The 21,034-nt window shown below is 46.2% G+C and overlaps 1 protein-coding gene across 11 annotated transcripts in view; it reads left to right on the forward strand.

Moving 5' to 3' along the window:
* MBP (myelin basic protein) overlaps positions 1-21,034 on the forward strand; it is a 126,247-nt gene that overhangs the window by 78,684 nt on the left and 26,529 nt on the right. For 8 of the 11 annotated variants that reach the window (XR_010323428.1, XR_010323430.1, XR_010323429.1 and 5 more), the window contains 2 exons: positions 10,517-10,950; positions 18,768-18,845. Coding sequence is in view for 8 of the 11 variants with exons in the window: in XM_064294381.1 (XP_064150451.1) it covers positions 10,517-10,950; positions 18,768-18,845 (512 nt within the window). In the remaining 3 variants the exon portion in view is untranslated. Of the gene's footprint in view, positions 1-10,516; positions 18,729-18,767; positions 18,846-21,034 lie in introns of those variants that run through there. The other 3 variants (XM_064294383.1, XM_064294384.1, XM_064294388.1) reach the window with 2 other exon arrangements.

Raw genomic sequence — 21,034 nt, forward strand, 5'->3', positions numbered from 1 at the left:
ATTAAACAGCTCCACACACTGTAACAGGCCCAAGAATGTTACTGTGTCTTTGACATAAAATGCGTTCATTGTAATTACCGTACACTTGAGGGAAAAAAAAAAAAAAGTGGAAGCGTACTGAAGTCATAGCATGCCACGGCTGCAATGGTGAACTGCAGTTATTAGGAGAATGAATGGCTCCTTGCCCACCTGCCGCTCTAGTGACAAAATGTGGAATTCAGGGCTTCGTCTGACAAATTCTGATTTACCAGTCTGGGGTGTGCCTAGGATTCTGTATTTTATCTCTCATGCAGATACGCACACATGCACGGAGTTTTGATGAAAGTTATTTATGCAGTATTCCTTAAGAAATGTGCTCTAGGTTAAAAATATTTAAATATGTTGTTGTTGTTAGGTGCCATCGAGCCGGTTCCGACTCATAGAGACCCTATGCACAACAGAACGAAACACTGCCCGGTCCTGCGCCATCCTTATAATCGTTGTTATGCTTGAGCTCATTGTTGCAGCCACTGTGTCAGTCCACCTTGTTGAGGGTCTTCCTCTTTTCCACTGACCCTGTACTCTGCCAAGCATGATGTCCTTCTCCAGGGACTGATCCCTCCTGACAACATGTCCAAAGTATGTAAGATGCAGTCTAACCATCCTTGGCTCCAAGGAGCATTCTGGCCACACTTCTTCCAAGACAGATTTGTTCGTTCCTTTTGGCAGTCCGTGGGATATTCAGTATTCTTCGCCAACACCACAATTCAAAGGCGTCAACTCTTCTTCGGTCTTCCTCATTCATTGGCTAGCTTTCACATGCATATGATGTGATTGAAAATACCAGGGCTTGGGTCAGGCGCACCTTAGTCTTCAGGGTGACATCTTTGCTCTTCAACACTTTGAAGAGGTCCTTTGTAGCAGATTTATCCAATGCAATACGTCTTTTGATTTCTTGACTGCTGCTTCCGTGGCTGTTGATTGTGGATCCAAGTAAAATGAAATCCTTGACAACTTCAGTCTTTTCCCTGTTTACTATGATGTTGCCCATTGGTCCCGTTGTGAGGATTTTTGTTTTCTTTATGTTGAGGTGTAATCCATACTGAAGGCTGTGTTCTTTGATCTTCATTAGTAAGTGCTTCAAGTCCTCTTCACTTTCAGCAAGCAAGGTTGTGTCATCTGCATAATGCAGGTTGTTAATGAGTCTTCCTCCAAACTCAATGCCACTGAAAATATTTAAATATAGGACAGTATTTACTGTGCCATCAAAATTCCATTTGAGAGCCTCTCGTTTGGACATTTGTTCCTATCTTTTTCTGGTTATAGCAAGATGATGGGCAAGTGGCAGTTTTTTAAACAAACACGAGCTATTGAGCCCTGAGCTCCTAAATTGTTACAAGGTAATGCTTAGCATAGATAGACTGTCAGAGTGGCAGCATAATTTTAAGATTCCTGAGCTCAGCTTTTTGAGGGTGTTTCAGTTGTTGTTTTTGTTACATACCGTCAAGTCGATTCCAACTCTTGGCAGTTCCACGTGACAAAGTAGAACTGCCCCATAGGGTTTCTTAGGCTGTAATCTTTACAGGAGCAGATCACCAGGCCTTTTTCCCATGGAGCCGTTTGTGGGGTCAAATTACCAACCTTTCAATTAACGGCTGAGCACTTAATCACTGCACCACCAGGGCTCCTTTTGAGGGTGCTCAGCAGCTGTTTTGGACTGAATTGTGTCCCCCACAAATGTGTGTCAACTTGGCTAGGCCATAATTCCCAGTATTGTGTGGTTGTCCTCCATTTTGTGATCTGATGTAATTATCCTATGTTTGTAAATCCTAACCTCTAGATGTTAATGAGGCAGGATTAGAGGCAGTTATGTTAATAAGGCAGAACACAACCTACAGAATCGGGGTGTATCTTGAGTCAATCTCTTTTGAGATATAAAAGGCAGAATCAAGCAGAGAGGAGTGGGACCTCCTACCTCCAAGGAAGAAGAGTCAGGAGCTGAATGCGTCCTTTGAACCCAGGGTCCCTGTGCTGAGAAGCTCCTAGACCAGGGGAAGATTGATGACAAGGAACTTCCCCTAGAGCTGACAGAGAAAGAAAGCTATCCCCTGGAGCTGGTGCCCTGAATTTGGACTTATAGCTTCCTGGACTGTGAGAGGATGAATTTCTCTTTGTTAAAGCCATCCACTTGCAGTATTTTGTTACAGCAGCACTAGATAACTAAGACCACAGCCATTAATGTACACTGCCAAGGCCCACTGATATAAATGGTAAATAAGTAGGTCATACATAAAGGTGGGTGGGAGACCTCCCTCTCCCAACACAGGCCACCTGGACGCCCCCAGGTGCACTGTCGCACTGAGCTGCACTCAGGGTTTCTGTCACTCTCAGGTAGAGCCCTGGCTGAGCTCTGAGCTCAGGATATGAGACTGTAGAAAGTTGTTCCATCTCTCCTGGTCAGCCCCTCTCAATTAAGCAGCTACAATCCGGAAATGTTTTAGCCATTAATTATCTGAAGTTAAATTTTACCTGGAAAGGCACCAACTAGTTGCAAGTGAGGCCAGTTACAGCTGGAGACCAGGCGTGTGAAAGCAGTGAGTGATGGGGATCATTTGTAGTTTCTGGAATGCAGAGAGGCTGTTTCAGACCTGGAGTTAACATTGATTCCTTGTTTAACTTTTTTAAGTCTCAGTTGCCTCATGTGAGTAAGGGCTGATCAATCTACCTGATTCCTAAGGTTATGGATAATATCTTTAAGACACCTAGCAATGTGTCTCAGATACAATCTGCAAAGACGTCTCCTTTCTGTAGGTGTCTGTGGGCTCTTGTGTTTATGTGAGGGGTAGACAGGATGTGAAAACTTATACATGAGGTCACAGAGCATGATTGCTGAAAGAAGCATTAAGGATTGAGTGTGCCCTTCCATGTTATAAAGGAGTCCCTGGGTGGTAGAATCTGTGAACATGCTTGGGTGATAACCGAAAGCTTAGAGGTTTGAGTCCCCTCAGAGGTACCTTGGAAGAAAGGCCTGGCAATCTACTTCTGAAAAACCAGCCATTGAACCTTATGATGCTCAGTCCTACCCTGATACATATGGGGTTGCCATGAGTTGGAGTCAACTCAGTGCAACTGGTACTGATCCCATTTTAAAAGCACAGAAACTGATATGCAGCTTGGTTCAGCAACTTGATCAAGCACATTCAGCTAGTTAGTAGTGGTTAATAGAAAAACCGAGGTCAGACTCGGGTGTCCTGCTCAGTTGTTCTCAGAGCCTTCACCGTGGACGTCCAAGTGCATAGCTTTTTAATGGCGGTATCGTCTCTGCTGTCGCATGGCTTGGTTTGTTCCCAGTGGACTGCCCAGCACAAGTGGACAAAATGACTTGTCAAAATCAACGCCCCTCAGTGACCCATTTTCACTCTGAGCAACAAGTGCACATTTGGATTTGGACTTAATGAAAGAGTACAGCTGGAAATCTAAATTCTTTATTCTGGTACTTCAGAGCCACACAGAGTGGTTAAACTTAGAAAATCACAAAACCTTCCATGTAATCAGGAAGAATTATAGAACTCAAATCACTTCTAAAGCAGAGATCTTGAGACCATGGGTGTAGAACCTCTAAGGATTTAACGGGAAGGTCTTAACAATAAGCTCATAAGACACAATCCAGCAGCTTTAAGGTCAATGTCTAAGTTCTTCTAGCAAAGAGAACTGGGTAGTTGGTTTCTTTTATCTCTTTTTGGAGTAATTAACATCCCAATAAACCTCAGCATCTTCTATTTCCCAACACTAAGTACTGTTGACAGGCTAAGGACCCAGCCATGTGCTAGAATCAATAGAAGACAAATATGGCACAGTCCCTGCCTTCAGGCAGACACTGGATAACCGAGAGAAGAGATAAATCCAGTCCTCACTGTGTCCAGAGAAGGCTTCCGGGGAGAGAGGTGGATGAGTAGGTAGGCCACAGATGAGACAACCACAGGTCCAAAGACAGGAGTCAGGTGCAAACTTGGCCTGTGCTGGTGGTATGTTGGAGAGCAAAAGGAAATCCAGGCAGGGTCTGGTCTCAGTGTCTATGAGAACGAGGAGTCATAAGGGGACTGGAGGTCTCATGCTGCAAAGCCTTTATGGATCATCCCAGCAGTGTGTGTAAAATTGACACCAAAGACAAGGAGAGCAGCAATGACACTGTAGCAAAACCCTGGCATAAAAAGGCAATTAAAATTTTTAAAAAAAAATAAGAGGGTTATCTTAGTCATCTAGTGCTACTATAACAGAAATACCACAAGTGGACAATTTTAACAAAGAGAAGTTTATTCTCTCACAGTCCAGTAGGCTTGAAGTCCAAATTCAGGAACCAGCTCCAGGGGAAGTCTTTTTCTCTCTGTTGGCTCTGGAGGAAGGTCCTTGTCATCAGACTTCCCTTGGTTTGGGAGCATCTCAGCACAGAAACCTCAGGTCCAAAGGATGAACTCTACTCCCTGGCGCTACTTTCTTGTATGAGGTTCCCAAATCTCTGCTTGCTTCCTTTTCCTTTTATCTCAAGAGATAAAAGGTGGTACAGGCCACACACACACCCCCTCCCCGGGAAAACGCCCTTTACAATGGATCAGGGATGTGACCTGGTAAGGGTGTTACAATCCCACCCTAATCTTCTTTAACATAAAATTACAATTCCATTCTAATCCTCTCTAACATAAAATTACAATCAGAAAATAGCGATAACCACACAATACAGGAAATCATGGCCTAGCCAAACTGATACATACATTTTGGGGGGGACATAATTCAGTCCACGACAAGGGTGGTTGCAGTCACATAAGAAATGTTCTATGGGAAGAAGGCAATAGGACCCAGTGACCCACTAGAGACGAAGGGGACAGACAGGCAGGCAGACACACAGACGGTACCACTGTGACTGTCAGCTGAGGCCCCCTCAGTGGGTCATGACGTCTGCTTGTTTCTTAAATAGGAACCCCACCACCACCATCAAACTCCTGGTTCTGGTCTGCAGTTCTGGGCTCTAGAAACCACTTGCTGGTACGTGACAGCACATCTACCGCTCAGGGATACTTTAAGCCACTCAGCTTTTCTAGTGTCATCGTCTTCTAAACGGCCAATGCGTTTTCCCACCTAGGTTTTCTGGGTTACGTTTCAGCTGTAAGATTGGGTATGTGTATGTGTTTTTTTTTAAGTCTTCTTGCAATTGCAGAATCTGATCAATAATTGAATATTAGAAGTGTGAATCCTGGTAGGAGTGAGTACGTTTTACCAATTGTGTAATGACTGCTCTGTTCCATAAAATTGTCTACATGAAAAATCAACCCTGAGCTTTAGTTCGGTGGGAGGTAATACTAGTTGATGACTGTTAACTGCGCTTGTCCCCATCGAAAAAATAGTGCCCATCCAAAGATGTGGGCTTTGCACCACACTTCTTAGGTGTCGGGAGAAGCTACTTTCAGGGCACAAATGCTCTTCTTTGTGCCTCACAAATAACCGCATTCAGGGACACAAAGCCCAACTGTTGTAAAAATATTAGTATTCAGATGCTCTTGTGTTTTGTTAATGCATTTAATTATGTACAATATAGCTATTGTTTCCCTTTTGCGTTTGCATTAATTTAGATTAGCCCCAGAATATAAAGCACAGCCAGAAAATCAGACCCTTTAATTATATCTTGCTCTTGCAACCTATAAAATAAGCATAGTATCCATGCAAAAAATTACAGCCTTACGCTGGCCCCAGTATTTCTTATTGTTGCCTTTGCAAACACGACAATGCAACGATGCATTTAATAGATCTGTTATAAGTAGTGTTTATGTAGCTGAATTGAACCCATGGTCCCAAAGGAATTGTGCCAGCAAAGACTCCCCCACCCTGCCCCATTTTTTGCAGGCTTGTCCTGGTTTGGGTGACAAAATTCTGAGTCTTATAGTATGGCTTGTGTTAGATATATCTGACAACTACACCCACCATATTCAACATGGCTAAGATCACAGTGACTCCTGGTTTCCTACTGTTTGCCTTATACTTTGCCATGGGCAACCATTTGTAATGCATGTTAGGAGTAAGGTACTCTGCTTTGGAATATAGCTCGATATATCAGCTGCACGACCCATACCATTTATGGTACAGTTTCTTGACCCAAATGACTTTCTTGAAAGAGTTAGGAATCATTTTTTGTTTTGTTTTGTTATATATATTTTATATTTGGGAAATATATATGTAATTACTGCGTCACCAGGGCTCCTCAGTATACATACACACAGTGGTTAAGCCCTCAGCTGCTAACCAAAAGGTCAGCTGTTCAGACCCACCATTGCCTCCATTGAAGAAAGATGTGGCAGTCTGCTTCTGTAAAGATTACAGACTTGGAAACCTGATGGGGCAGTTCTACTCTGTCCTGTAGGGTCACTATGAGTGGGAATCAACTTGACGGCAAGGGGTTTGCTTTTTTTGGTATATATATACATCGTGTCATTTTGAAATGGTAGTAACATTTAACCTGATTATACTCTAAGTCAAGTCAAAGATGATTGAGTTGTCAGGGAATTTAAGAAACAGACTTCTAGTATTAATAAGAAGTGTATGGTATCTTATAGGATATTTTCAGTGAGCCACCAACATTTTTATGGAAAAATAATTACTCAGTGCTTTGTTAAAGTGAGCCTATGTAGACATGTCCTCTGAGTGGAGACATACTTACTGAAAGTGTGATGTGGGCTGACTGGGATCTGTGGGGGACACGAAGGTCTACTGCCCTTTCAGAGAATTGGATCTAGATGTTAAAAATGAGAAATAAAATATCTAAGGGCAATTTCAAACACTGGTTACAGCGGTACTGATTATGAATGCAATTGGAGTGCAAAAAAACGACAAACCTGGAGGATAGAGTAACTAGAGGAAACTCGGCCTGTGAATTCGGCGAGGGCTGAGGTCCTCCCGGGAAGGAGGGCCTTGAGCACTCGAACACGGCATCGATCACAAACCCTGACATAGACCTCTATGTAGGCTCAGAGTCTGGGGCTGCAGAGGTGGGGAGAGGTGGGATGAGCTGGGAATGGAGAGGAGAGGACCATGGAGAGATGCTGAGGAAGAACTGACAGGTCTTCTGATAGGTTAGTATCAAAAGCAGAAGAGTGTGAGAGGCTGAAAATGGCTGTAACATTCCCATAGAGGCTGAGAGGAATGAGACATGCAAGAAGCCGGCTTGAAGGGAAACAAGTTCATGTGAGATTCCTTGAGCCGGAGGGGTCTGCACATGCTTGGAGGGGAGAGGGCCTGCAGAGGGTAGACGTGGACAGATGGGGGATCTGTGCAGACCACCACACTGGTGGTTAGTGTGGAGGTAAGGAGGTGAGCTCTCCAATGGTGTAAAGACAAGAGAGAAAGCCAAGGGGGACCCGTGACCTCAGGGAGAGGTGGAAGGAGAAAGCCTGAATCTGAGAAGAGCAGACAGGCAGGGGAGCCCAGAGGAGACCGAGCTGGCTAACAGCCTGGGGCTCTCAACCTGAGGAGGCCAGGCCCTGTCTCCTGGCTCCAACCCACCTCTGCCCTGGCCCCCCTCTCCCGACTGCGAGCCCTTCCCTGGTTCCTCTCTTCCCCCTCCTCGATGCCCCCTCCCCTCACCTCCTGGCCGGGGTCGGCACACCGGTGTAGGTGACACCCCCCCCTTGTCCACAGCACCTCACGCTCTGCAGTCCCCTCCCCGCAGGACCTGCCCTCTGCCCTCAGTCCCCCACAATGTGCCCTTAAGCCCCACACACTCCCTCACCACCCCCTCCGTCCCTCTCCCAGGGACCCCACGGCTCCGCACCCGTCCACCCCAGGCCACTACCTGCGGGCAGCAGTCTCTCCACGAAATCTGGCCACGGCGGGTCCGCGGGACGGGGAGGGAAGATGCCAGGTTCACCAGCCACCCTGGACCCAGCCCCTCACCCTGCCCCCCAGGAACCCCACCAGCCCTTCACCTCCGCTTCCTCTGGCCACTTCGCGGTTTCTGGGAGGAACCCTCAGCCCCGCACATCCCTGAGGCCCCCTGCACTCTCTGGACGCACCTCCTGGGCTCCGTGCCCAACTCTCGCGTGGCAGTGGTGGCGTTCGGCACACCTGTGGTAGAGGCTAAGGCTCTGCTACCTGCAGAGGTGCAGCCAGTGCAGGTACAGGCTGCGGTGCAGAACGTTTGTGATTTCTCTCTGCAGAAGAGGAGAGACATGGGACTTTATATGCAAGGAGCCTATGTTACTTTGTTCCCGGATGCAAGAAAAGGCAGATAACTTCAATCCCTCAAAGAGATCTTGGGGACTAGATTGAGAAATAAATGAAGGACTTTAAGTTCAAAGCCCCAGTGATTGTTTAAAGCTGGAAGGGTCTTTTGCCTGCCCTGGTTTGTTTACATCACCAGCCAGGAGCAGCAGTCTGGGCCCTGAGCAGGTTGTCTTTAGTGGCTCTGCTAATGCCCGGAGGCAACCAGATGTGTTTTCGAGGATAGCTGGTTAGGAAGCTGACGATCCGGGTTCTCCTTCTAGCGCTCTGTCTGTGTGAGAGAGGTGGGGGGACTACCAAACTCACAGTCTAAATTTAACTGTTTGCAGACGCTTTGTGTAACAGCCAAATATCCCCTAAGTGAAGTGATTTCTCAATCTAAATAAAGATATCCTCAAAGGCCTTTTCAGTGTGATGCCAAAGCCGAGGAAAGTCCTTCTTCACAATGTGCTCCTGCAGCTGTTGGTTATTGAACAATGTCCTGGAGGAAACCCGTCAAGAGCAGAGGCCCGCCACAGCTGCCCACTTCATCCTGCATCACAAGATGTGCGTGTGCTCACTGCCTTTTCTCCCTGACAGCCCTGATCCATTATTACTTGATGTGGGAAAAAAAAAAAAAAAAAAGATGTAGCGTGATACATTTTCATGATCTCCCACTGGATTGTAAGTTTGGTGAGGTCAGGGACCATATCTTGTTCTTTGCTGTAACCCAAACACCTAGAACAGTGTTTTACACTCATTAAGTATTCAATAAATCATTGCTGGATGGATGAATGGATGGGTGGGTGGGTGGGTGGGTGGAGGGAGGGAGGCAGGGAGGGAGGGAGGGAGGGAGGGAGGGAGGGAGGGAGGGAGGGATGGATGGATGGATGGATGGATGGATGCATGGATGAATGGATGGATGGATGCATGGATGGGTAGGTGGGTGGATGCATGGATGGATGCATGGATAGGTGGGTGGGTGGTTGGGTGGATGGGTGGATTGGTGGGTGTGTGAATGGGTGAGTTGATGGGTGGGTAGATCAATGGGTGGGTAGATATGAGTGGGTGGGTGGCTGGGTGGGTGGGCAGGTAGATGGGTTGCTGGGCAGGTGGGCCACAGTGGATGGATGGATGGGTACATAGGTGGATGTATAGGTATATGGGTGGGTAGTAGGTGAATAGATGGATATATGGGTGGGTAGGTGGGTAGATAGATGGATTTGTGGGTGGATGGGTGGCAGAGTGAGTGGACGGATGGATGGAAAGATGGATGGATGGGTGGACAGGTGGGTGGGTGGGTGTGTGAGTGGTGGATGGATGGATGGATGGACACATGGCTGGATGGGTAGATATGTGGATGGGTGGTTGGTGGATGGATGTGTGGGTGGGCAGGTGGGTGATGGTGGGTAGATGGATGGGTGGGTGGGTGGATGAGTATTATCACAAAACGTATGAGAGAAACCACATTTTCATAGATAACTTTGGAGAGGAAGCAGTGGTGTTTATTTCACCCTAACTGTCTATAACTTCCAAGTAAAATGGATCTGTTGCCATTCTTGAGAGAAATTCGGTAGTTCTGGTAAAAGCTATGTGGTGGCGGTATAGATCATGAAGTATCCCATTCTCACTTCAAAGTTTCTCATTGTTGCTACTCAGAGAGGAGAAGCCAAGTCAAAATGTCCTAAATAAGCAATTCTCTAGCAAGAAAGGCATCTTGTGGAATCTGGAAACTAAAGAATTCTAAATGCCCCACTTTTTTAAGGCACGAATCACAAAAAAGATGTGGGAAGGTCCATTTCTGACCAAGAACATTAAAAACACCTTCTGTCAAACACTCCCAACATATTTAACTTACATGCCACTGGCTTTTTAGGTAATAAATATACCATAAAAGTGCCTACCCTCCCAGACTTCCCAAATGCAGCCAACACAACTCTTGAGGACACATTTTCATGTGGTAGCTGTGTGTGCTGAGGCCGTTTCATCAGGAAACTCTGCTGGGTCTGGTCCAGGTGCCGATCTGCAGTAACTGAGGAAGTTCCCAGGGCCTTCTATCGAAACGGCAACTGATTTGGGTTTTGGTTTCTCTACCAGAAAACAGAACTCCAACCAGGGTGCTCAATCCAGGTTAGTTTCTGCGAAAGGGAGTGTGAGCTGCGACGTGGCTCTCTTGCACTCACTGTTCTATGGGTTTGTGTGAGACAACCCGTCCGAGGCGCACGGAGAAAGCGGCATTGTTCGGTGCTGCTCAGCACAGGGCCTTATTCATTGCTCCCCTTGTTGTTTGCAGGAGAGGCAGATGTGAAGCAGTACAATGGGACCCCCTCTAAGGACACAGCGGTGACAGACCCCAGTCACACAGCGGACCCAAAGAATGCCTGGCAGGAGGCCAGCCCAGCTGACCCAGTGAGCCGCCCCCACTTGATCCGCCTCTTTTCCCGAGATGCCCCAGGCAGAGAGGACAACACCTTCAAAGACAGGCCCTCGGAGTCAGACGAGCTTCAGACCATCCAGGAAGACAGCGCAGTAGCCGAGGGCTTGGATGTGATGGCGTCACAAAAGCGGTCCTCCCAGAGGCACGGATCAAAGTACCTGGCCACAGCAAGTACCATGGACCATGCAAGGCATGGCTTCCTCCCGAGGCCCAGGGACACGGGCTTCCTCGACTCGCTGGGGCGGTTCTTTGCCGGTGACAGGGCTGCGCCCAAGAGGGGCTCCGGCAAGGTGAGCGCTCAGGAGTAGAGAAGCAGCAACCGCGTGCCGCGTTAATATAAACAGCAAAGTCGTAGGTGAAGTAAGCCTGCAGAGGCCGCGCTGGTGCTGCCAGCTGCAGGTAACTCTTAGCTGCATAAGTTCTGCTGAAAAAGGCTTACTGGTCCCAGGGAATGGGCCTGGGTTGTTGCTTTCAATGTTTTCACTGTACTCACAACCTTTCTCATCCTCACGAGGGATTGTAATTGGGATGTGTCTCAGGGATGCAAGAACACTCTGGATTCTTGATCTCTCAGGTGGTTGGCTGTGGGCAAGGGAGACTCAGTGCCATAGCCCTGGGGTCTCCCGTGCCCTGTGTTTGGGGTCTCTGCAGCTGATTACGCCTCTGCTGCCCACCCTTTGTGCTGACATTAGATTATGCTGCTTTTTTCTTGGAGTCTTTGCTGCTTTTCGACAATCATACGATGGAGGTGGAGGAGGACTTTTGAACAAACTCCTAAAATTTAAACCTGCCTTGAGCAAACTTTCTCTTGTCTGAGTTGCTTACTGGTAGGGGGTGGGGAATAAATGAGTGCATCTGTGAATCAAAGCCTTATTATCTTGTGATCCCGTTAATTTGAATATAGATTCTGTGAACTCTCAGTATTAAAAAGCAAATCTTCTGTAGATAAAAATGTCTGGCAGGAAAACACTCCTATTATGGTTCATTTTTGAAGTTGACGAGGCGTGGATAATCTTGTGGCTGATGTTTCACTAAAGAGCTCAGCCAGGAGTGGCAGCTTGGGGACCAAATATATGGCCTTGCATGTGATTTTTAGAGTGTTGGGTCGCTGGGTAATTTTGGAGAAAGGTTTTTCCAAATAAGTTGTGGTTTATGGGATGCTCTACTACACATGTCAGATGCAACTTTTCTCCAGGTGTGTTGTGTTTATCCTGAAAGGCCTTTGGGAACTGAAGAGGCTTTTGAATAGTGTGTACTTTCATCATCATGGTAACATACCATCACAAAAGCCCATCTTTGGAGTTATGGAGTTTCTGAAATGTGCTTTAGTGCTTTAGCCTCCAACTAGAATTCTTAGAATTATTGCCAGTGCTAAAATGGCTGAAGATAAGCATCCATGTCGGTTTACCTGTTGGCTGGGTGTGTCGGCACATCCAAGCCTTAGGCAGTGTGCACGTCTATAACATCTGCTCCGAGCTGAGCTCACTGGTGGAGACGCCCTCATCTCCGGGCTTATTTTGTAAATACCACTTGGCACTTCTAAGTGCTCGTGGAACTCGTTTTCTGGTTGATTCCTTCGATGCCTGCATTTATAGACATTTTATCCTAGTTTCTGGCAGTACTCTCCCCCTGAAATCTTGCTCATCTGGCCATCCCTATTGTTTTTCACCTGGAGGTGCTTGTTCAAACACACCTATCAAACCCCACTGGGTCTCGGGAAATTCAGGCTGACTGGTGAAGTCTCACTCTTCTGTGAAGCCCCAGATGTTTGCAGCTCCCAGTTTTGAAACCCTACACTAGTCTGTGTAACTCAAGGAGCAGGAAAATTATATTTAAATTGCACAGAAAAGATTAACTCTCTGAATAGCATACATTATAGACCAAGCTTCATTTGAGTGGTAACAGTTTAAGGTGAATTAAAACTGTGAATGCATTTATATCAATCAATCAAGTTGTGATTTTATCCCAAAATGGATATATTTACAGGTTGTGTATAAAGGGTTTTCTGTTTGTGTGTGTGTGTGTGTGTGTATATATAGTTACGACCTGTAGTATTTTAAATCTGTTATACCCCTCACTGTTTTCAAAGGAAAAGTTCTAATCTCATCCTATTTGCAAAATAGTACTGAACAGATTATCAAGGATCCAGAGAAGTAAAAACATTTTCACAGGATTTTAAAAAACAAAAGCAATTCTTAAATAATTGGTTTAAAAATTTTGAAGTATCCATTCTGTTCACTACTGCATGTTGAATACCGAAAATTTTTAAGTTAACAGTCATGCCTAGCGATGCTGAAGGAGTCAATTAGAGTTTGCATGCAGAATCGTTTAGTTGCTTATTACAAACACAGTCTGTAGTTACACCGCTGTGGAGTATCCTTGCTGAACGTACGTGGTGGGAATTGCTGGTGATATTTGTTCATCTCAACTATTTAGCATGCATTCTCTGCTTGTTTGTTTTTAAATCCTGGAGATGAGATGCAAGCTTAATACACCCTGTGCACAGTTACACGCCCGCATAAACCCTGAAAGTCCCGGTGTGGACTGCTGTGGGGTTATTTTTGACTTTGTTTTTTATTTGCTTAGTCTATAACTCAGCAGAGCCCTCATTGTACATGCTAGGAAAGGTCTTTTGAATTCCTTAAGGAGCTTTCAGAGACGAGAATCAAAAGCCTGATTGTTGTCGTTCACATCCTTACCTAGTGCACATAGAAGGCTGAGGGCGAACGGTAGAAAGGAGAGCCGCTTGCTCTGCCTGGCATGCCATTTGGGAAGAGATCATTCTGCGGCTGTGTCGAGACTTGGTTGTCCATAGACTAGCACAGTCTCTGAATGGAGCCCCTCAGCCTTTCTTTCAGGGGAACTGTTTGTCCCTGGCGCGCGACCCGCCCCCCATGAGAATCACACGGCATCACTGGGTGCCATGTGTCGGAGCTGCCCACACCGTCCCTGGAATGCCCTGGCAACACTCCCCCTTTGTGGGGCTGCAGAGTTGACATTCAGGGAGAGTGCATTATAAATTCCTTGAGGAGGCATATTTTTTTGAGAGCTCAAAATGAAAAGTGCATTCACAGAGAAAATCCCCCTTTGTTGAAAGAGAAAAGAAAGGGGGACTGTGTTGTTGCCTTTAAGGGACAAATTCTCCAGTCCCTGCAATGTTGGGGCAGGCAGTGAAGATGAGAGACACACTTGGCCTATTTACCATGTCTCTCCTAAGTTGCCACCCTTCACCTGGGCCTTGGTTGTCAAACATGTAGGACCCAGCACCATCCTTATTTCAGTACCAAGGTCTGAAGAAATTGAGGCCCGAAAAGCCAAAGCCTTTGAAACACGAGCTTTGCAAACTGCTCTTTTCCTTTTAATCTAGAAGAAGCCAGGTTTTACTAACTAAGCTGGTCCCCAGTGAGAGATACAACATCTGGATAATTCGCATGCAAGAGTACAATGAGAACACAATGATCTAATGTGTTTTCCCCCATATCATCATATTTTAAAGAATTTTCTTAAAAGTAATTTTTAAGCCACCATCTAAACTGATGAGATGATTTGAGCTGCTTTTCTCTATTTATTTTGCACTAAAATCTCCATTTGTAACCTGCGATTCTCAGCTCTGTGCGTCGGCATTGCCTCTGGCTTCTCTGCCCATCACTGGAATTTGTGGGGTCAGAACAGTGTCTGTCTTTTCATGCTGTGGGGCGTTAACAAGACTGAAAATTAAGTAGAATGTTCTGTGTCCTGTTTTTTTTTTTTTCATTGCATTCTAATTTCATTAAACACGTGTTAGTTCTACAGTACCCTAATTCTTGATTGTTCACGTGGTATCCTAATTTTGTGAATGTATTCTGTAATCCTATGGGAAAATGTAACGTGTGAAGATGGCAAGAAGGACACAGTAGGGGGCAGTCTAGCAGGGCACTCCGACATGTGTGTCTGTCTTAAATCCAGGAGGGTAAGGCCATTGGCCAGCCTTTCACACCACATGGATCTGCACACGCTCATTTTCGCTGATGCGTCTTGGCTACCAAGAGTGCAGCAGCGCTTGAGCATTGAGCTCTTTTAAGATCTATCTATATGGGATCAAATTGACAACAGCAACTGAGAAGGTTAGCTAGGAAGCTTAGGCGGTGGTAAGTTTACGTAATGGGGGAGCAACAACTTGAAAAAGGAGGGCGAGAATGGTTGTACAACTCGGAGAATATAATCAACATCACTGAACTGTACATACAGAAATTGTTGAAATGGCATATATTCTGCTGTGTATATTCTCAACAACAAAAAAACAAAATAGTGCAGCAGTGCACACAGGCCCACCTTGAGCCTCGGCTTGAATCTACACGGCCGAGAGATCTCCCCGACTTAGTGCAACCATTTGCCAGGAGATTTGGTCAGAGAGCCTCAAAGAAAATGCAACATGGCGGGTGTATTTTTTTCTGCACTCAAATACTGTTGGAGTATTCTTACTGGAAGCCCTCTGAGATATCATAATGCTGATTGATTATTGATCAGAGCTGTATTAGGCTCAATGACCAGCCACCTACTGTGTCCTTCCGTTGTCTCGATAGCTCAGTTGTCCACTGATATTTAAAAAGATGGTAGTTAAATGAGAGTTTTGTGACCCTGTGTTGGCGGCGATTTTGCTGCGTCTTCTGTATAATGATACGTTTGTAAATTATGTTTGTGTATTTAATGGTGATTGCCTCTCGGTGATTGCATTACAGTTTGATTTTGTCATGAACTTTTGCGTTATATATTTTCTGCCTTTATGCATTGATTAAACAGTTTCACAGCCTGAGAATGGTGTGCTAATTGTGAGGGAACTTTTCTAAGTTCTCTGCTTTAGTGCCACTGCATGAGTGGATGTGTTGTGTGACTGGTATTTTCATGACCTCACAGCCGCCTACAGGTAAGTCTGAGGGCCTGACGCCAGTCCCTTCCACACATGAGGGTCCCCGTGTTCCACTGTTGTTCTTTTATACAAAAAGAGATGTCACTTTTTCCCCTCTGTGCACAGGGGTCAGTATTCTAGTCTTCATATTATGACTGACATTGCTCTGCTGGGTATTTTTAATGTTTGTCGCAAAGCACTTCCCGAGGGGAAATGTGCGTACTAACTATAATCTATTTTCCTTTTGTACTGTCTGGAACACAGTGGACTCAATGAATGTTTATTAAATAAATGAGCAAATGAAAGACTGAATCCCTTCTCTATCCTCCCTAATGAGTGCATGTACTAAGGGTGTAGAAGTAACACTCAAGGAATTGAAATTAGAGATGGGCTGGCTCTCCTTAAAAATGTAGTGAGTTTATAGCATTAAGGTCTAGGTTTATTTATAAATTAGAAATAAAAACAAAGACCATTGAACTAATTTTGATGTAGTCTGCCATTCATTTGTACAGAGTATCCTACTGGTAGACCCTTGGTCCTAACTTGTCTCTATTTAAACTCATTTTCATTTTAAGGCATTTATTTCTATCATCATTTATTTTCTTGTATGGGATTAGCCATTTACTAACAGGCAATTCTGGCTGGTCGATGGAGAGTTTAGCTTGACATCTGGGAGCAGATATCCCTGCTAGAAAATAAAACTCCATCAATGGAGCTCATATGGAAGTCCCTAGGAAACTTATTTAGCCTATGAGAACTGTAGACATTTCTTATCATACTCTTGATTTAATACATTATCTTAGCATTTTGCCATTCTTTGGTCTATCACTATACTCTTAAATGCTCTGAAATCATCTTCATAAAATATCTAAAAAGGAAAAAAAGAAAAAGGCTAAACAAAAATGAGCTTTATTAATGGATCACCATAAATGGGGGGCTTAACAAATACGTTAAGACCTTTTGTTTTCCCCCGGCTCACTGAGGGTGCCCGCTATTTAAGGAATTGCTTGTTTTCCCAGTTCTTGTACCTCAGCGATTTTAGTTTTCTGATCTGACGTGCGCCCCGAGGCCTGAGGCAGCACAGCCTCCTCTGCAGCCTTGCACAGATGGACCAAAGCTCATCTTGCTTCTTCCTGCCACTGTTTGGGGGGTGGAGGGGGCACTGCTGATGAGCCAGAGTCACAGGCTGCATTTCCTGTAGACCAGTCAGCTTCCGAATAGGCCCCCTGTACCTCAGACCCACAGACTTCACCCCATGTCCCACCCCAGCCCTTGCCTCCCCGTGTGTGGTGGCTGGGGTCCAAGAAGCCTATCGGTATAGAAGGCTGTACAGAAACCCACAGAGCCAGTTGAACATGTCTTAACGTTATGAACCTTTCATGGAATCCAGACTTTCTGGAGCCATGGAGGCTAGAAGAACCTGAGATAATCCTTAAACCTCCAGCCAAAAATATCCCCTGAAGTCTTCTTAAAACCAAACGATAGATTAGCTTAAAAAATGTCTGCCTTGAGCATTGTGCTCTTCTAAGATCTATCTATGTGGGATCAAACTGATATCAACAACTCGAAAGGTTAGATAGGAAACTTAGAGGACGGTGAGTTTATGTTAATGGGGGAGGAACAACTCGGAAAAAGATGGTGAGAATGGTGGTACAACTCAAAGAATGTAATCAGTGTCATTGAAACGTACATGCCGAAACTGTTGAATTGGTTTATGTTTTGCTGTGTATATTCTCAACAACAAAAAATAAATTATTTTAAAAAAAGGAGCATTGCATTAAATAAGGGCAAACAGGTAATCTGTCTTTGCCTTTTGACCAAGTTTATAACACTGTGTTACCCACTTGAGGGGTGTCACTTCTTGTGGGGACAACCAAGTCTAAAGACAGTAAACACCACAGTAACTGTCTGGTGACACGGACTTGAAAATACTCAATGCTCTTACTCTCTTGAGTACCTAGTACTGTGACTTAAACTCACCAGTAGTCCTTGCTAGCATACAAGAACCCCTCTTGCTGAGAGAACCTATTAGGGAATGTACAGCTAAGCACACGCTCACGACAGATTTGCCTCTGGAAACCCTAGCATGTTAAGGTTGCAGTAATATTTCTAGAACACATTAACATTCTTTTATGTCATAACTACTGTGCATTTCCATGTATAACCATGGAATCTGTACAGAAGGTCTGTTTCATCTACCGCCGATATGAGACATCTCTTGAGGCCTCTTATGGTGATTTTATCTCTCAACCTCTCAAAGTCTTGCTCTTTCTCTCGGGAGCCATTTTGCTCAAATAGAGAAAAACTTTCTGCAGTCATTTCCCTTGTTCCTGTGATAATATTCTCTCAGCCTCACCCCTGAAAGTTGATTGATGTGGCAGGTAGAGTCTGATAGCTAATAGAACAGGGAGAATTCACTAAATTTGGAGCAAATACTATTTAGAAGAGCTTACAACAGCAAAGTAAGGTGAATGCATTCCTCGTGTCAAGGAATATTAAGTCATGGGCATATGTCCCTAAACTTCACCAACAAGGAAGAACATCAGTGGGAAAATGCCAATTCCGGCAACTGGTTGGAGTAATTTGGAACACTTCATTGCTTTTAAAATTATTTCCTTATAGTCTGGAAAACTTGAAAAGGCCCAACAATGACAGCGATGGTACCTTAGCACTTACCCCCACGAAACAGGAATGATGGCTACTTATAAATCTAATACAAGAGCAAACACATTTGCTATAAACAGTTTTTAAGAATGCTACAAATAAAATTGAATATATATGTATCCATTTCATTATAGACTCAAAAAGCCCTTGTAATGCTCCTTACACCAGATGGGAAATACATTCTTACCTGCTCTCAGACATCGTACATGCCTGGTGACGGCTACCATTTTAAGAAGTGTGGCCATTTCATTTGGTGCAGAGCCCCAGCATGTAACCTGGACATACCTCTGGGCTAGACACCATGTCCATGTCTCTACTTTTCGATGCGCTCTTTGTGTCACCTCAATCCTATCCCTGTCTGTCCCCACCCAGCGTCCTCACAAACACACCCATCCGCCGTTCCCTTATTACTCCCTTTCTGTTTCTTTTCCCCCTGCCCGGGTCCTGGGCAGCCAGCTCAGGAGCAGAGGCGTGATATCGCGCGCATGTGGTGGCGAGCCATGGGCAGTGTCCTTGTGCCCATGCCGCACTCACCAGCCACTCTATGTCCCCCGGCAGGTACCCTGGCTAAAGCAGAGTGGGAGCTCTCTGCCCTCCTCTCCCCGCAGCCCACCCGGGCTGTGCAACTTGTACAAGGTAAGGCACTCACGGGCCTCCCCATCAGTCCACACGCGTGTGGCACAGCCGTGAACACTGAGTTCTTCTCTGAGCCTGAGGCCACACAGGCGAGGCTGCTTGGAGCATTTACACGTAATGAACGGGGGCAGTGTCATGGGGCCCATGCTCATCCAGAGGCACAGCGTCCTCAGAGGGCATTTGTAAGTCACAGCACAGCAGGTAAGGCTGGTCCTAGAGGAGAAGCACAGAGAAACATTTGGGAAGACAGAGAAAACCTCAGGAGGGTAGAGAGAACCCACTGAGTCACAGGTATGGGATGTTTGTGGGTGGGCCAAGATCAAGGGCCTGGGGTTCCCATCAGGGTACTGAAGGCACTTCCCCAGAACAAACAGTGGTAACCATCCACCACCTTTGCCGAGAGTGGCGATGCAGCCATTAACGACATCTCATGGGCAGCAGACATGTTTTCCTGGAAAAGTTAAGCCTGAGACCATGGTCAGCCTGTGTTCATGTCTTCTCTGAAGACCAGTGCCTAACAGATGTTTAGCACTCACTAAAGATCAGTTGGAGTCCCCAGGTGGTTCAAATGGTGAATGTGCTCGGCTGCTTACCGAAAGTTTGGAGGTTCGAGTCTACCCAGAGGTGCCTTGGAAGAAAGGCCTGGTGACCTGCTTTCAAAAAATCAGCCACTGAAAACCCTGTGGAGCACAGTTCTACTCTGACACACGTGGGGATGCCATGAGTCGGAGTTGACTCAGTGGCAACTTGTTCTGGTTACTGGTTAAATACTAGTTGAGTTAAACTCAGAAACAAGGAGCGTCCTTGCGAAGTCAAGCCCGTCAGGCCTTTCTTGCCTTGCATTCACCGTGGGATGAAGGATACACCCTCAGATTCCCCCCATCCTCCTCTCACAGCAGGTGAGTACACCAGGGTGTGAGGAGAGCAGGGAGGGGAAGAGAGGAGAAGGGAACTCCGAGCACTCCTGGATCAGCCTGGGTAAGATCCAAGGTGCAGGCTCTGAGACCTCCCAGTCTTGCTGTCAGCTCGCGCCTCCCAGCTTCAACAGCAGCCGTCATGGGGCGCCTCAGCACCTGGCCTTTATAACCTGGAAAATGTAAAAGGTTAAAAGCAAGCTTGAGCTAAATAAAACCCAAAAAACCAGTTGTCATCGAGTTGATCCTGACTCATAGTGACCCTAAAGGACAGAGTAGAACCACCCCATAGAATTTCTAAGGAGCACCTAGTGGTTTTGAACTGCCAACCTTATGGTTAGCAGCCATAGCTCTTAACCACTGTGCCACCAGGGTTTTCTTGAACTAAATAGAGCATTGAATATCTTGACACACTTACCTGAACACAGGTATGAGGTCGACGAATCAGTTCCTGGTGGCATCTTCCTCTTCACATGTGTGGAAGGTGCAGGAAAGAGGGAGTGCTCCTTATACAAGGAATGGGGGTGCAGGCAGATGGGATTCACACCCGCAGGCCAGACTTTGAGCCCACGAAAGATTAGCTTCTGCCCCATGCGACGGGGCTACAGAACTATTTGGGAACTCACGGTGTGGGAACCCACTGCCCCGGGCTGGGTCCACAGGTGAAGCTCCTGATATATGGGTATGAGGAGTACCCCTGCAGCTGGGAAGCAGGTATGTAGGGTCAAAGGGCGCCCATGGCAGCAGGGAAGCAGGTATGTAAGGACAAGTGTGCCCCCTGGCCTCCAGGGTGGCCAGCCCAGGTGGGTAGGCCCAGAGCCCAGCAGGGAGGAAGCTGGGGCTGGATGGGCAGGGGACAGGACGGAGCTGATACCAGCGGACACTTGGGTGCACACAGAGCTGCTGACGGTGCCCACGGGCCTTCAACAGGAATAGCCGACAGGCAGACTGCTGGCTTCATCACAGGTTTTGTTCAACAAAGCAAAGCCACAGGGGCTAGGGGCCATCTCTGCGAAAGTCTGTGTCAGACTGGGTGCTGGCTCAGCTGTCGTAATTGTGCTTGCTTTTTAAAGGGATCTCGCGTGATTTCCTGTTTTTAAAGCATATATGCCGAATAGCCCCCCCGCCCATGGTTTGTGAGGCCTCACATCCAGGAGCCCCCAGGACCCCTCCCCATCCACGTCTTTTCTAGACTAGGGTGGGAAGGGCCAGGGGAAGGCCAGGCGTTCCAAATGAGAAGGCTGCATTTTAGTCTCCAACAGCGAGGGCACCGTT

This window comes from Loxodonta africana, chromosome 11 (assembly GCF_030014295.1).
Source record: "Loxodonta africana isolate mLoxAfr1 chromosome 11, mLoxAfr1.hap2, whole genome shotgun sequence".
Taxonomy (NCBI): Eukaryota; Metazoa; Chordata; class Mammalia; order Proboscidea; family Elephantidae; genus Loxodonta; species Loxodonta africana.